The sequence below is a fragment of the Cervus elaphus genome, chromosome 3, assembly GCF_910594005.1.
Source record: "Cervus elaphus chromosome 3, mCerEla1.1, whole genome shotgun sequence".
NCBI lineage: Eukaryota > Metazoa > Chordata > Mammalia > Artiodactyla > Cervidae > Cervus > Cervus elaphus.
Window position 1 is genome coordinate 8,739,293 of NC_057817.1, and position 18,434 is coordinate 8,757,726.

An 18,434-nucleotide genomic window follows, 5' to 3' on the forward strand; every position below is an offset into this window, starting at 1 on the left:
ACAAGCATTGTGAAAGAAATATTTTAGTGTATGTGCTGCTGAAGTGAGCACTGTAAAAGAAAAATGATAGGATCAATACTTAAGAGATCATTATAACTTGCAGCAATTTTCCTTCATTAGTTAGGTTACCTACCTTTGGGTAGACAGCTAATATTTAAGGATTTGACAGTGATAATGATGAATTATGTTAATAAAATAATTACAATTAACATATTTTATATTGAAACATGAACTACTAACACTATTTGACACTTAACACATATTTAGTAAATGAAAGGCCATGTTCCAAGAGTATAAATTTACTCAATCCTCACAATAATTCCATTAGTAGATAATACTATTATTACCAGCTTATAGGTGAGAAAAATCTGATGCTGAGAGGAAATAAATGTTCGTTCAGTATCCACATGGATATTAAATGGCAGAGCAGAAATTTTAACCCTGTAGATTGTTCCTTAAAGAATACCTGCTGTTGCATACAGGCCCTAAAACACATGCTGATAAATATGAAGTATAAAATATGCCATGGTGCAATTCATTCTATTATTTTAAATTACTGTGAACGAAAAATTGGACGTACAAATATGCTAGAGTTTCTAAGTAGCACTTTGGTAAGTGTAATCTCATTAATTCTTCTGAATTAACTGAAATATAATTACTACATGAGATAACATTTATACTCATAACATTGCAGTTAAAATGATTGAGGAAAGTTGGCTTAAGATGCTTACAGGTAAATGCTATTTAAAGTTTTGGTCAGAACCTTGATGACTTAAATACTCAGTGATCCTGCTATAGAAAATACAAAATATTGATTTATGAGTAATTTGATGTTATTTTCAATTATATAGGTTTCTTCACACACATAAAAAACCCCTCTAATTCAATTCTACAAAATATGTTACCATACATTTTGCTCATTCAGCTGAGGTTAAAAGGTTAAATGATGTGATTATTTTAGTGGAAACTAACCAAGGGCAACTTTGGAGCTCGGATCCAAGATCTGGTCATGATGTCACCATTCTGAATTCACCATTCTGTTCATTCTGTATTTATTTGAACAACAGATTTTAATGATGGTTGACAAGGTTGTTTATATCTGCTCTCATCAGATTATTACAGTAACTTTATTGATGATTTTTAAACACATTTACGTACCATGTGTCCTTTACTTGAAGATTGTCTTCTTAAAGACACACTTCCTATTTCCACTCTTTTAAATTTAAGTTTTAATTTATTAAAGATATGAAACTATAAGCTTATATTTAAAATTTAAAAATGTATAAAAGTTTCTAGGTAATTGTTTTATATTTCATCATCTATATTATAACCTTTTGGAAAACACTGATTTATTTTAATCAGATCTTCTCCACAGTAGAAGGACTATTAGAAGGACTAAGTAAAATACATAGGAACTAATTTTTAAGTTCATTTATTTAATCTGAATATATTTTTCTGATTGCATCTAAGTCAGAGTTATTGTCTGAGCAAAATTTCACATGTTGGAGATGCTGGACAAGTCAAAGCACTTGGGCTTGGGATTCCCCTAGAAGAAATCCTGGACCAAGTGAAAAAATGTTTCTTGAGCTCAGTGAGAGGCTTTCTCAACAAGGTCTTGAAGCCAACCAGCTGGCTTCCCATCTGTTTTCTCACCTAAGTCCCAGAGGGCTTTGGATAGAGGATAAGGCACTGTTAGCTTGCATTTGGAGAATAAAAGTATAATTGTTTTTACTTTGAACACATTCCATTTTGTATATATTTAAATAAATATTAAATAAGCACTATTTCTGCAATTTAATGCCTTCATTTAAAAGAAAAAAAGCATCCATGCAGTATGAGCTTTGTTGGAGGTGGTGTAACGATGGAGGCATTCACTGCAGGTCTGGATAAGAACATTGCAGCCTCAAAATTGGACACATTCCTCAGAGTTTGGATGGGGGACAGATCTGTGGCCTCAGTGAATTAGATAGCAGGAGTCAGAGATGTGACTAGTGTAAGAAAGCAAGGAATACAGTTTCTCCAGTCTTCGGCTGCCAATACTTCCACATTTTTTAACCTTTGAGCAATGATAACATCAACAAATATTTGTTGGAAAACCACCATAGCAAATAACATTTAGATGCCATAAAATAATAATAGGCCTTTTTTTCAGGATTAACTTTGTGACAGGCCCTTTACAAGTTCAATCTTATTAGTCCTGACATAATACTATAAGTATTGCATCATCCTTATTTTGCAGATGAGGAATCAGGTTTAGAAGATATAAGTAATTTGTTCAAGGTCCCAGGGGGTAGCGAATAGTCTGCTGGGCCTCCAAGCAGAGGCTCCAAGCAAGACTCCAAACACACACTATCCATGTGTGTTTGACCCAGAACTCATATTCTTCATCATTGTGGATCCTTTAAAGTCAGTTAACTGGTCCTTATAAATAACTCGCTGCCTCGGAGATAGGCACAAATAAAGTCTGGCTCACATTGAACTTTCTACTAGGCACCAAATGATTAATGCTATCGTTCGATTGATGTGTAGGTGAAGGGAAAGTGCTCAATTTTTTAAGATTATGAACAGTGTAAATATTATAAAATTAAAATTTTGCCATAACACAGATAGAATAAAATCTTAATTAAGGAAGATGATCAACAAATAAAAATGTCAATTTAGAAAGTGTGCTTGTTTTCTAATCAAGGAGACAGTTGTGCAAGTGATTTTTCTTACACTTTAATAATCTTTAGTATAAAGAAGATAGTGAATGTGAAGACAGAAGATGTAGTGTTGCCATCATATATGTTTTTCTTACGCAGTAGACTATACCTCAAATTACTGATATCTTTCAGAACACATTCTACCAGTACATACGCACTAAGATGCCACCTTATGTTTTCTAAAATAAAGAAACACTCTTTCTTTTGTGTTATATTTTGAAATGTTTGTACCTAGGATCCATTAAAAAACACTTGGCAGCCCCGTTTTTAGATTTTGGTCCTGTGAAAAATACTAGTAGAGGTATGTGCCAAGACACATATATAAGATGTCTCTTACAAATTTAGAAGTGATAGAAACATTTTTAAACAAAATAAGTATCTTTCATTAGGGGGGATTGATGCTATGTATAATATAACATCAAAAATAGTGATAAATTTTTGTAAAATGGTTTTGGAAGTATTAAAATATTGTTACATAAAAAGCTGAAAATGCAGAGTGATAGGTAAAATTGAGCTAGATTTGGTTACACATTCTGTCATGAATGTGTGTATATGGTGTGTAATATGATGTCATGTGGTGAAGTGTGTAGGTGTAGGAAAAGTTCTAGAACTATTTATATCAAGTTATTCAAAAGTGGGTGGGGTTGCAAGTTGTGGGAAACTTTTATTTGTCCAGTTTTTACACTTCCTTTTTACTTTATTTTTATAAAAAATATGTATTAATTTTGTTAAAAAATTTTTTTCTTTTTTTGCATTTTGCTTGGGTCTCAGTGCTCATGACCACAAGACACAACTTACCTTTCCAGTCTGATTTGTCCTAATTTCAGGCATCCTGCCTTAATTACATGATTTTCAACTGTGCCCTTCACCTCTCTGTATCTTGTACCCTCTGGGGGAAAGCCCTTCCCTTCATTTCCTAACTTCAGGTTCTGTTACGTTTCCAGTTTTAATTCCAGTGCTTCTTCTATAGTGCATTTTTATATTTCTCAGTTATTTGTCCTCCTCTATTCTTATTTCAAGTTTACCTTCTTCTATCACATCAATGTTATGGTCTGCCTTGTAATAAGTGTACTAATATGTCCATGTAAGCCTCTTATGGAATTGAAATTTTATCATTATAATTAGATTATATTACATCAGTAAGTGCCTGTAACATTTGAAAAATTAGTAATATTTTATTTTTGTGAAGCTTTTGAACAGTTTCAATTTTTTCCTCTATCATAATCTGTTATTGGAGAGATGCCTCTACTTTATATAGATAGCCAAGCTTAGAGTTCATAATATACCTCAATTCTATATTAATTATAATATCTATATAATAGGTGCATATACTTCCTCTGTTCTCTTATAAAAACACATTATGAGAAGCTGAAATGGGATTTGACGATTCAAATAAAATAACTTAGGCATCTGCAATTATTTCGTAAAATGATGCCAAAATATCATCACATGCAGTATCTCACATGACAGATTTAATAAAGTCTGCTCAGAGAAACACACATTTTATAGTGAGATTCCTATATAAGTCAATCCAGGTGGCTTCCTTTTACAAGGACAGACAGGATTATTTTCAGTATGAGGGAACCAGAGGCAAGAGAGTAAAAATTGAAACTGATTTGCAAACAGGAGCTTCCTCAGTAGTCATCCAGGAAGGGAGTTTTGCTCTGTCACAAGTGACTAGTCCCTGGTTTTGAAAAAGAGTGAATTTAAAAATTATTTTACAACTATTTCCTTTTGAGCTATGACTTCTTAAGCTGGAATGTGATCCAGAATAACATCCCTTTGTATCCAACATTTGCCTGAAGCATTTTTATTGCCTCTCTTTTCCCTCATCTCATCTCACTTCTTCCCTCCCTCTGTTCAACAGATTTACACAGACTGGGCCAACCACTACCTTGCAAAATCGGGCCACAAGCGGCTGATCAAGGATTTGCAACAAGACATTGCAGATGGAGTACTGCTAGCAGAAATCATCCAGATCATTGGTAAGACCTACCCTCTGGAAAACAAAACAAAACAAAACATGAAAGTCTCTGCCCCCACCTACTTTGGGTAAAATACAATTTAAGTCGAATGCTTAGAAACTTGGTCCATGTGTCTGGGAGATTAATGTAGCTCTCCCTGTGATTTAATTAAAATGTTTATGTGAGAATGTTTGAAGAAGGCAGCTTGGCCATACTTGTACACGGCTAGAGCTGTATCTTTGCATTCACTGAATTGTCAGAAATGAACGCTTCATTAAACCATATGTCTCTCATGTGTGCTTGCCGTTAGCTGGAGCAACTCATACACTCTGAGATTCCTTGAAACTGTATCCTGATCCAGCAGGGACAATTGTGAAAGGTTTCATGTCAGCAGTCATTTGGCACAAGCTGAGGAATTAGCAGCAACTTCCTTCTCAGTCACTTTTTTTTTTTTTTATTTGCCTGATTTCTGCATATGGACTTGGCGGCTGCTAACAAGTATGTCCTCCTGTACACAGCTTAGGAGCCACAGTGAATGTAGCAGCAGCGTTTTACTTGTTTTTTTCCTTTTTTTTCCCTTAGTCTCCTGTGTGTGTGTTTCACTTCATGGCTTAAGCATGTTGTTCTTTTTTTCTCTCTTTTATTTTATTTCTTGGCTTTAGCAAATGAAAAAGTTGAAGATATCAATGGATGTCCTAGGAGTCAATCTCAGATGGTAAGAATCATCTTTATTCTAAATATAATGCCTGTCTTCACTTCCAGAGTTAACTGCATTTATAAATGGACTAGGAATTTCTTTTGCATATGTTCCTGCTTATTCAAGAAACCATTTGACTGTATTCTATCATGTATGTATATTTTCTTTGGGTGCAATTTAGGAAAAAGTGATAGCATCAATATGTTTGAATATGTATGACTTTTGAAAAAAGTCTCCAGGTGTTTTATCAGATCCTTGACATTTTTTGTGTTCTGATGTCTGAATAATTTCACTGGTGGTAGGAAATCCCATTTCCAGTTTTAAGTGGAGCCTTTTTGTGTGAACAACTGATTTGAAGAACAAAAGTTTGTCATGTGCATTTTAAAAATATATAAAGAGTATTTTCTTTGCTCATAACAAAGTCCGGTATAAACATATGGACTCTTCAGCACTTTTGGAAATGACTCTCTAAAGGCAGGCTGCTGGTTTTGCTGAGCAGGGACTAACTAGGGGATATGATTCATAGCCTTTTCCAGAAAGTCGCCGATCTAGGTCTCTATCTCCCCCAGCCCTCTCTTATCTTTACCAGTTGGTAAAGGGTAGAATTTCGTAATAAAACAATAGATTGATAAACTGCTGAGATAGAAGCCCACCCCTTTATTAATTAAATAACCACAACTTAATTTTATAGGACAAACTGACCCCAAAATGCCTTAGCTGAAGTTATGTCAGTAGATATAATTAGGAGTGACAGCCAAAATTCAGAAGATGAGGTTTTTCCAAAACTCTTTCTAGTGTAGAATAGACATTTAAAATAAAAGTAATGAGTAGCTGATTGACAGCAATAGGGAGAATGAAAAGAAATGATAAACTTTTTGACCTGCTGACCTGATATAGGTAATGTTGGAAAACTGAAATCCAAAATAATAAAAAATAATTTAGTTTTAAAGAGCGATTAACTAGCATGTCTGGTGTGTGTGTGTGTGTTTAAGCCCTCTAAGGACCTATTACAGTGTCATGAACTCTCTGTCGCTGTTGTGAAAAAAATCACTGTAAAGAAAGATTCTCTGTAAAACACTTTAGTTTTAGGGAAGGTTCCTGATCTAATCACTCTGGGCACAGAGATGACTCTATAAGAATTAGTTATGGTTGTTTCCTGAAGTTTTCCTGGACGCAATTATAATACCTTCGGGCCCTGCTGCAGTGAAAGCTCCTTGATGTTGGTAAAGACATGTAACTTCTCGGAGCCTCTGCTTTCTCATCTGTAAAATGAGCCCTGATTACAATATGATAATAACATATAACTATGGACATTCTTTACTACCTAAACTGTTATGGAAATGCAGAACATTACTGCTACAAACTTTATAAAGGGCACATTCACTAATTAATACCTGTTAAAAAATTTTTAAGGTTTCTTATTTAAAAGCACTATAGTCCCTGAATATCACATGTTATGTTTCTCAAACCCAACACTATTGGTTTTACTTCCCTTATTTCAATCATCAAGAGATGTTGGATACTAAAATTCTTATCTTCACCACTGTCATTCCAACTTGATTCTGATAACAATTCAATGAATAGCCAAGCTATTGCTTCATGATAGATAATAAACAAACCTCCAAAGCTCATAACTATAGACAGAGACGCTGCAGTCCTTGGATATTCATCTGAAACATCTGTGCCTGAGATTCTAAAAATATGAAAATATCTCATAAGATTCTCTTAATTGTTTTGCTTCCTGCTCATTTAGCCCTCAAATGTCATATAACATCTAGTATACATGTTATATTGATATTTCTGCTTCTGATGGAAAAAAAAAACAGAAAAATCAAAACCTGAGAAATGCATATGTTATAAAATAGGTGTTTTTTTCCAGCCAAAAGTCTTAGTCAGAATTACACTGAATTATGAGTAACAGTGACTTGTAACCTCACTTTTGTTTTTTGGGTTTTTTTTGTGGTTGAATTTTTAACCTGAAATTGTCATGGCTTCCCTGTGGTGATTCACATGAATACATGTGACACAAATGTAACTTTTTTGGTTGAATCATTTTTGCCTCTGTTCTTGAAAACTGGCATTGGTAACATGTTATTAATGAATAAAATTCCAGATTTTAATCTGAGATAAGAAAGTAGAGGAAATAGAATTATGATAGCATGACTAAGTTTATAAAGTTCATATATCTATCCCAAACAGGATGTGGCCTGCTTCTTTTTTTGTGTAATAGCCAAGCAATGCTGCATTAGTAACAGTGAGCACTGTCCTTACTCATAGAACTACTTGTCCAATTCTTTATATATATGTATAAAGGATTGTTCATGGCCTTTGGGTTGGCATTCATGTTTGATAACAAAAGGTAAGGTACAACTAGGTCTGCTACTATTTCTAGTTACAAAGTGTTTGTTTGTTTTTTAATTTTAAACTTGATAACCTTTTTTTTAGCAGTTAGTTGCTCAGTCATGTCTGATTCTTTGCAACCCCATGGACTATACAGTCCATGGAATTCTCCAGGCCAGAATACTGAAATGGGTAGCCTTTCCCTTCTCCAGGAGATCTTCCCAACCCAGGGATTGAATCCAGGTCCCCCACATTGCAGGCAGATTCTTTACCAGCTGAACCACAAGGGAGACCTTTACTGGATTATTTTAAGCCTTTAAGAATAGACATTCTCTTGTATGAATCTACAGGAAACTGATGAATAACAGCCAGATGTTCATATTTGGGTAAGGCTAACTGAGCACATAAGGTCCCAGGTATAGGGACACTTGAGAATCAGAAACAAATATTCAAATAAGTAATAACGACAGTGTTACATAGGGAAGAACCAAAGGAATGTGGAGGGAGTGAGCTTGGTGTGTTTCAGAAACAGAAGACCATGTGGTTTGAGCCCAGTGAGAGGTGTTCAGAGGGGAAGATGGAAGCCTAATTGTGTGGAACCAAAGTAAGTTTCACTGTGTTACTCTGTTGATTGAGGAGACTTTGAAAGACTTTTAAAGCTGGACCATGTTATGATCTGATGTAAATATTTAAAAAGATCATCCCAGGTGCTTTCTGAGAATTGTAGAATCCTTAAGTGTTGACTTTTAGTTGACTGTGGGAGATGAAAAATGTAGGGAGTATGCAATACTCCCCGATTTTTTGGCCTGAATGAGTAAATAGTTACCATTAAATAAGATGGTGATTATGGAGGGAGAAAACAGGTTAAAAGGCGAATGGGGGGAGATGACAAATTCAGATTTTCACTAATATAATTTGATGTATCCATTGGAACGTCAAGTGGAGGTGATTGGAGGCAATTAGGCATGTGTTTCCTAAAGGTGAGAGGTAAGGTATTGGTTAGAATATACCTCGTGTGTAGGCACCGATTGAAGTGGACAAGGGTGAGATCTCTAGGAGATCTGTGTGAAGTCAGACAGGAAGAAAGCTGAGGTGCTTACTTTGGGGTATGCCAGCATGTATGTGACGAGGAGAGGCGTAGGAGTCAGAAACAGGTGAAAAGAGTGGTCAGAAAGTGAGCCCATCATTGAGAGGGTCACTCAACAGATGTGGATTGTTAATCCTTAGGGTCGCTATGGTAGCTTAAGCTATAGTGCATACTTGGGTTAGCCTAGCGGGAAAGGGAAAAGTAAAATGAGGGAATGTGATGGATGCTGTCCAGGGCTACATGAAAAATAGGTTGGTATACCAAGGTGAGAAATTAGTTCTAGTGATTAGACAGGCATTAATGACCTTTAAGTAAACATCTTCTGTAAGAGTGATCACGTATTCAGGGGTGGCTGAGAGGGGCAGATAGCCACTGAGTCTTTAATATTTTCCTAGGATTTTCCTGTTGAAGGGAAAACGTGGTTTGAGAGGAAGGCAGGGTGAGGGGAGTTTTTGCAAGGGGGAAGTAGGAGAGGAGGAAGCGGTAAGGAGAGAGGAGGGAGATTCCAGGGAAATGCCAGATCCTCAGGGAAGTGGCGGAGGAGGAAATTTGAAGTCTGGGTGGAAGATTTAATGTTGGAAAACAATGGGAATACATTCTCCTTTATGTCATGTCATAAGGGAATATGATTGCATGAAGCGGTATTTGTTAGTGGATTACATAGAAATTAAAGAAATTCAAATAAACATGATAATGATTTTAGATTATTGGATAATATCAATGTGCTCCTTTCCATGTCATTCTGTAATGGTTACCTTACAATATAAAGAAAAATTGATATAGTATTTTATAACATAAAATTCAACAATATTTCTTTCAAATATCATTGACTAAAGAGCAGATATTTAAGACAATATGAACTTGTCTTTACAGCAGTTTATTAGCATGATTATTGAGAGCTTCCAATTCATATTTATTGTTTCAACTGTTATCTATTGCTATCTTTCTTTAATAAGCTTAAGACTAAATTCATCCTGGAAAAAAAAAAACAGAGCTAAATTTGTAGGAGCTTATTCAATACTATATTTAACCTCATCCAAAGATGAAGTTACTAATATGGATGGCACCTGTTAAGTAATTTCTAGGTGGGTGGTTTCAGGATTCAAAATATATGCTGCATACCACAACTTTGGTGAGATTATATGAGGAAATAAATTAGCCAACTATAAATACCAGGAATGTCCAGAATGCCCAGCAGATTAAAAATAGCAGAAAAAAAATGCCCAATATGTATTTGAAATGCAGAGGCACAAGTGCAAGACAAAAATGAAAGACACGTAGGGGAAAAGTCGTTTGGAAAACAACATTTTTTTTATTTTAAAATAGCCCATTAGAGCACTTGGCCAGTTAGCTCCATTGGTTAGAGTAGAACACTAATAAAATAGACCATGGTATTTAACAGTCTTCATAAATGCATGGAGGGATTAGGGAATTTGATTATGTACAATAGCTGCAAACCAAGAATTAGATTATGGGGCAGAACTGAGAATCTGGAAAATGCAGTTCACAGCTTGTCCTTCTTCTTTGCTGGCTCATCCCTTCACCTCACTCTAGTAACTCAATTGTTTTCTCAGCCACAACCTTCTACCTTCTTTCCTATCGTATCATATTGTTTAAAACTTGCTGATATGAAGATTTTTGGAATGTCTGTGCCTCTACCCTTTTCTGTTCCTAGATGAAATAATAGGTTTTAGTCTTCCCTTAATTCTCTGAATCCATGTTCTACAGAGTTGTGGCTGCCACAGTAATTACTGTACTTCACAGGCATCTTTGTTCCATTTCTATAGTTTACAGGAATCCAGACAGGGAAGCTATTCTTGATAGAAAAATTATTCTGTTGTTTTATCTGTATGTTGCCCTTTCAAGTTTTAATTCTTCCAGCCACAACTTGTTTTTGCTGCCCTTTTAAAGGATCTATTTAGGTAAGATAAGATGAGGTTTCTAACCAAATAGGGAAAAGATAAAATATTGGAATGCTCTAAAGATTTAATAAAATCTTATAAATGGCACACTGCAGGATTCTAGCACTATGACTCAGAGGAGTGGAATATTGCTAAGTTAGTCCATTCACATGATCCCCTGCCATTTTGAAACTGTTCATCTTCTGGAATGTCTAGAAAAAGATAGCTTAATGAAGACAAATGTTTTCCTACAAATAGAGCTCTGATCTCTAAAGAACCACTAACTAAAAATCTACTTTGTTAGTTTACTTAACAGTTTCATTATTTTTTATTTAGACTCACACTTCAGAAAAATAAGCATAAACTACAAGTGTTAGGAAATTTATATTAAATTATTGATATAATTTATTTATATTATTAATATAAATCACCCTGATGATTTTTAAAACTGCGTTTGTCTCTAGAAGTTGCTCGGTATACTCATAATGTAAAGTGTGAATGAAGAAATGGAAATAAATGGGGACGTTGAGAGTAACTGTGTCATGTTTAAAGGACAGTGATCACTGGAGTTCTAATTCTGATTAGATGATTCAGGAAAAAACTCCATAAATATTCAAAGTCTTCGCTTATTTCTGTAGTGAGGAAATCAGACTGATGAACTCCGAGATCCGTTGGAATGCTGACTTGCTATACTGATTTAACAAACAGCAAAGACCATGCTTTCTGTTCAATGTTTCATCTTAAGATGTACTTGGGTTTTCAGTCTTTATAACTTTAAAACAGCATCCATAGTAAGGTAAAAAAGATATTTCCTAACATGTGTTAAGTCTAATTTACAATGAAAAACAATACTTTTATGAATGCTATCTAGTCTGCCCTCCAGAATTTAAGTAAATGCTGAAAATATAAGAATGCTTTTCTACATTAACTTTATAATATGGAGTAAATAGTGTAAATGTTTTTCTTATAAGTGTCAATATTTTAATGGTTTATGTCATTAGTAGTTCAAATAGAAATTAAAGTAGCTAATTTTACATTGAATACTGGATTTCCACATACATTTTTTTCTTTCTATTTGAAGACAGGATGTAACTTATTTCTGTTTTTTCAGGTAGTTATTAAGTTTTATACCTGTGTGGAAAAAACAATTGCAAATGTACTTTGTATTTCTGCTGTATATTTGAATATCAACAACTTTCTTAAATATTTAGAATGTTCTTATCCCTAATAGTTTGACATAAAATGCTGTAAGTTGTTTCCCACTGATAAGCCACTATCCCAGTAAACATGAAATACAGTCATACCTAATATTAGAAAACATATTTTATAGCAATCCTTTCATAAATTTAGCTTTTATTACCTTAAATGGCCTAGTTTTTAAAAAGAACCTACCTCTCCATCTTTTTCAATTCCCTTCTTCAAATTAATAGCAAATTACCACTTTCAATACTCAATAGTAAAAAAAACATGAAAGAAGAGAAAATTTTAAAATCTTAGCTTGGAAAACAATATACTAAGATATGAGATCATTTTAAGTATGACTTGTGATATTCTTAGCTTAAAAACCTGTAACTAAAAGTGGACAGAAAAACAAAATGAAATAGGGGAAACTTGTTCACTTGACCTCAGTATGTTCATTTGAGAACTATATCTTTGATAAGACAAATTACTTGAAAATCAGCAGATGTATCCAGTCTCCTTTATTAAATGATTTAATATGAGTTAAATTAAACTGACCTGTGTGGATAGCCATAGACAAAAATTCATGACATATCGGGTTACACTTTAAAACATTTTATTGCCCTTTAATTTGTATGAGTCATGTTTCAAACATAAAAAATATTATGAAATTGCATCACATGCATGTATCCTAAGTCACTTTAGTCATGTCCTACTTTTTATGGTCCTGTGGACTGTAGCCCACAAGGCTCCTCTGTGCAAGGGATTCTCCAGGCAAGAATACTGGAGTGGGTTCCCATGTCCTCCTCCAGGGGATCTTCCTGACCCAGGGATCAAACCCAGGTCTCTTATATGTCCTGCAGTACCGGTGGTTCTTTACCACTAGTGCCACCTGGGAAGCCCATTATGAAACTGCATCATAGACACATCGAGCCTTAGAGATGGACCTGAGAGTGTGGCAGTATCAGCATCACTTATTGACTCACTCGTAGATTAAATGCCAGCCGTCTTTATCCAGTGATGTATGAGATGCTTTGCTTGCATTTTCATTGCGCCATCAGAGCAAACCTACGAAAGAACTTGCCTCATTGAGGCTGCCTGTGTCCCTTTTCAGGAAGTAGAAGAATCAGTGTTTATTCTCATGTCTATTTAAGACTAAAAAAACAACAGCTCTTTGAGTCTAGGCCAGATTGCTTTTAAACTTATTAATAAATGCACTTAACAAAATAAGGTCTGAAATTCAAGTCTTTAGATTTTAACCTCTTCCTCTTCCACCTCTCCCTCCTTCTTCTTTAGTGTTTGGATCCTTCTCCTCTCCCTCCTCCCTCCAAACTTGCAACATAAATGAGTGTTTTTCTTTAATACAATACTTGCTTCTTCCATCTACAGCAGGAATAAAAGCTTTGGTTAGTTTGGGAGAGCATACAGGCATATGGGATAATGATTTATAGATTTTATGGTGAAATTATACATTTGGAAAACATTATTATATGTAACTTTACCCTGATATATAGTATATATAGATAGATATTATGTAAGTTTAGAACAGTTTTATAACTTCATAATAAAAAACAAAAATTTCTTGTTCTGTTTTGTTCTCTATAACAAATGGAGAAGCAAGAACTTACTGAAAACCCAGAGTATATATTTTCAGGTTAATAGGTACTGATGCAATATTTTATAATTTTATAACACTTTATATTGGCAATTATAGCCTATAATAAAGATTTAATATCATCTTTAATAGGCAACTAATGTTAAATGATGTTCATTATTCTCTAATACCAAGTCAGTTGAGGTAGAATATAGAATTTTGAACAAAAAACAATTTTTATCTGATAAAGTCCTAATAAATTTTCCATATGAGTACCCTTATATATCTATCTAATTGGTCATGTAAACTCATTCTGTAATATGTGTGTTTATATGGGACATTTCTAGTATGAAAATATATACATACACATGTATACACACAGACATAGATACACATATGCCTAGTATAGAGCTAAGCTCTTCATAAACATCTGTATTCCCCACATAATATACTATGTGGGAGCTGCTTTCCATCTCATTTCACAGATAGGTTAGCTGAGGCTTCAGGAGAGTAAAAACAGTATCAATTTATTTTGCTGATTTCTTACAGGGTGTAAATGTCATAACGAGGATTCAAACCCAGATTTGAGTGCAAAACTTTAAACTATTATTATGTAGTGCTTAATCTTGTGTCTAACCCCAGACCAACTTAACACAAAAACAAACTGAAGAGCTAGACAGAAGTACTATTTCCTACCTCTCCCTACCCCACGGCACAAACTAGCTTGAAAGAGAAAAGCAAAGCATGGGGTATAGTGCACAGTGGCAGGAGGTACCTAGTGAAACTTCATCTTTCATCTACACTCCCCACAGATTAACAAATCAATCCTCAGAGGACAAGGCCCAGAGATCTGCATGCTCACAGGCCCCAGCTCACCCTCAGACGTGCTAAAGACTCACCATTGCCCTGCTGCTCTTCTAAGTAGATGATTGTGTTAGTTTCTTGTGCTTACTATAACAAATTATCACAAATGTAGCTTCAAACAGTAGAACTTTAATCTCTCACTTGTCTGGATGCCAGAAATCTGAAATCAGTAGTCAGTCAGTTCAGTTCAGTCACTCAGTCGTGTCTGACTCTTTGCGACCCCATGGAGTGCAGCACACCAGGCTTCCCTGTCCATCACCAACTCCCGGAGTTTATGCAAACTCATGTCCATTGAGTTGGTGATGCCATCCAGCCATCTCATTCTCTGTTGTCCCCGTCCCTTCCCTCCTTCAATCTTTTCCAGCATCAGGGTCTTTTCCAATGAGTCAGTTCTTCGCATCAGGTGGCCCAAGTATTGGAGTTTCAGCTTTAGCATCAGTTCTTTCAATGAATATTCAGGACTGACTTCCTCTAGTATGAACTGGTTGGATCTCCTTGTTGTCCAATGGACTCTCAAGAGTCTTCTCCAACATCACAGTTCAAAAGTATCAATTCTTTGGCACTCAGCTTTCTTTATAGTCCAACTCTCACATCCATACATGACTACTGGAGTAGTCTTTGACTAGATGGATCTTTTTTGGTAAGGTAATGTCTGCGCTTTTTAATATGCTGTATAGTTTAGTCATAGCTTCTCTTCCAAGGAGCATCTTTTAATTTCATGGCTGCAGTCACCATCTACAGTGATTTTGGAACCCAAAAAAAAAAGTCTGTCACTGTTTCCATTGTTTCCCCATCTATTTGCCATGAAGTGATGGGACCGGATGCCATGATCTTAGTTTTCTGAATGTTGAGTTTTAAGCCAACTTTTTCACTCTCCTCTTTCACTTCCATCAAGAGGCTCTTTAGTTCTTCTTTGCTTTCTGCCATAAGGGTGGTGTCATCTGCGTATCTGAGGTTATTGATATGTCTCCAGGCAATCTTGATTCCAGCTGGAACTCATCCCCATCAGTCACTCATTCGTGTCTGATTCTTTGAGACCCTGTGGATCATAGCCTGCCAGGCTCCTCTGTCCATGGGATTCTCCAGGCAAGAATACTGGAGTGGGAGTGGGTTGTCATTTCCTTCTCCAGGGGATCTTCCCGACCCAGGGATCAAACCTAGGTCTCCTGCATTGCAGGCATATTCTTTACAGTCTGAGCCACTCGGGAAGCCCATACTCTCCCACTGAACAATTTCATCCTTACATTCAACCACATTGTTCTGCAGCACCTACCTTGTGCCAGACCTGTGTCCTTCCTAGCTGTCTGTTAATCATGTAGAGAGCTTGAGTCGAAAGCTGGAACTGACTCAGAATGCCTCAGTTACAGTGGTAGGAAGCACAGTGTGACAATAATTGTTATTTCATTGAAGACTGATGGGGATGAGTTTGAATTCTGGTTCTGCTCTGTACTCAATTGTGTAAACTTATAAAAAGGTATGTCATTTCTAAGCCTCTAGTGAATGATCAAAATATCAAATTTTCCAGCATCTATGGTGAAAATGATAAGGATTTTGCATTTAGAGTAAATAATATACATGCTTAATATATATGAATTCCCTTCCTGTGCTGGGATTTTGAGTGATGGAGAAAGAAGTGGCTTCTAAACCATGTTCCCTGCTTCTGTGCTTGACATGTAGTATCAGGTTCCTCACAGTGCAGCCTGTTGTGAAGTTAATATTTTACAAATGGCATATTAAAATGAAACCCACTAAAATAGACTTTTAAAAACTAAAGTGCATGGCAGATAGTATGGGTAGAAATTGATTTGTGAAATGTTTATTAATTTCTATCTATAAACCTGTGTATATGCTGTGTGATCATAAAAAAAAAAATATCTTCAGTGCAACACTGACAATTTATTTCTTCAAATACACTATTACCATCCTGAGCTTTAAGATCAAGTCCAGCCACTAGCAAGACATGGAAGATGTTACACATCCAGCGCCTATTTATCTCTATGGATTCATCTTCTGCCATTAGATTTGCCAGATCTCAAGATTCTTGTTCTTAGAGTCCCTTCTTCCTGATCTCTCCTCCGACACAATTTCTTGAAACATTTTGAAGGCCACCAGAGAGGCCTATTTTCACACTGATAACAAAGAAGTTGTGGAAAAAGTTTTAAGTAGCGTTCAACTCTTAATATTCCTAGCTATTCTAAATTCCTTGCGAGTTCTTTAACTTCAGGTGTTTTTCAGCCCTCAACAGTCCCCGTATTGCACCTTCCTTGGGTTCACTTCACCTCACCTCCTGTTCTTTGGTTAACCCTTCCTAACCTTTCCAGGACTAGCTCAGGCTTCCCTTGAAGCAGAAATGTGTGTGTGTGTGTGTGTGTGTGTGTGTGTGTGAAGTTAATGACACAGACTCTGACATATTCTCTCTGTGTAACCTTGAGCATCTCAATTTAATTAGCTGATCAACACTTACCCCTGGAAAAAATGTTATACTTATGGCAGCTTTAGAAGAAGAGATCTTTGTAACCATGATAGATAATCTTCAGTTCAGTTCAGTTCAGTTGTTCAGTTGTGTCCGATTCTTTGTGACCCCATGAATCGCAGCACACCAGGCCTCCCTGTCCATCACCAACTCCAGAGTTTACTCAAACTCATGCCCATCAAGTCGGTGATGCCATCCAGCCATCTCATCCTCCGTCGTTCCCTTCTCCTCCTGCCCCCAATCCCTCCCAGCATCAGGGTCTTTTCCAATGAGTCAGCTCTTCACATCAGGTGGCCAAAGTATTGGAGTTTCAGCTTTAGCATCAGTCCTTCCAATGAACACCCAGGACTAATCTCCTTTAGGATGGACTGGCTGGATCTCCTTGCAGTCCAAGGGACTCTCAAGAGTCTTCTCCAACACCACAGTTCAAAAGCATCAATTTTTTGGCGCTCAGCTTTTTCCACAGTCCAACTCTCACATCCATACATGACCACTCGAAAAACCATAGCCTTGACCAGACGGACCTTTGTTGGCAAAGTAATATCTCTGCTTTTTAATATGCTGTCTTAGTTACTAATCAATTTCCTAGTCTCTTTACTTCTGATCATGAATAGACTGTTTAGCAGTCTGTTTCTCTACAACATTCATTGCGTTACACTGGAATCATCTCTCCTTGAGATTGTATATGTATTTAAGGTCTTAGAAATGTCTCAAAGAATAAATAATCACTATGTGAATGAATGAAAACAAACATCTTAACAGTTTTAACCAATGCAAAAACATTATTGCATTTTATTTTAATTCTCTAAGTGTTTATATTTAAAAGAGTTATAATAAAATCTTTGGCTAAAGTCTATATAATCATTTGAATTTTGCCATATGATAGGAGTTTGCTCAAACCGAGCTATCATATTTATTTTTTTGGTTGAAATAAAGTTTAGTTAATGTATACAATGATATTAGCAATATTTGTTTATCATGAAAAATGGGAAGAATCATTAATTTAAAATAGCACAAGTCACAAAAGAATTTACATCCAGAGAGGATAAAAGCTACATTTGGTTTATATTCTTCTACATATTTTCTGTGTGTGATTCATAACGGCAATACCTACAGACATGCCCTAACCAGGCTGCACTGTGCTGCAGAGAAGACTCGTCTGTGAAGTATTAAGCCTGCTATCTGGTTTATAGTTATTTAACTTTTTATATTGCAGTGGTTTTAGGATCCCAGTGGGTATTGGAACCTTTTCAGTTCCAGGCCAAGTTTACTCTGTAAGCATGACTGCAAAGAAGAAAGGCTGGCACGGTCTGTTTTCAGATGTCCTTGTGAGCAATTGTATTGCTCTGGGTGGCTCTGATGGGCATGCCTGCTCCTCCTTCTGAAGCTTGTCCAAGCTTATCAAAATCAGACTTATCCTGTGTGTTAAATGATACTTCTTCCATAGTGAAAGCTGGTAAATCCATTCTCTTCACTGCCACCCAGTGTTCTTTATAATTCTCTTTTGGAATATTATGCCTTGTGTTACGCTGATTTACGCATCTTTTTTCGTCTTTTCAGCTGTATTACAAACTCACAAAGCTCACAAAGGCAAAAATATTCTTTCCTTCTTTATGTTATCTCATTTTCTAAT

General features: G+C 35.8%; 1 protein-coding gene across 11 annotated transcripts in view; it reads left to right on the forward strand.

Annotated features, from left to right (window-relative positions):
• Positions 1–18,434, forward strand: part of NAV3 (neuron navigator 3) — an 892,289-nt gene that overhangs the window by 625,390 nt on the left and 248,465 nt on the right. For all 11 annotated transcript variants that reach the window (XM_043880083.1, XM_043880069.1, XM_043880142.1 and 8 more), the window contains 2 exons: positions 4,570–4,687; positions 5,329–5,381. In XM_043880083.1, coding sequence (XP_043736018.1) covers positions 4,570–4,687; positions 5,329–5,381 — 171 coding nt within the window. The remainder of the gene's footprint in view (positions 1–4,569; positions 4,688–5,328; positions 5,382–18,434) is intronic.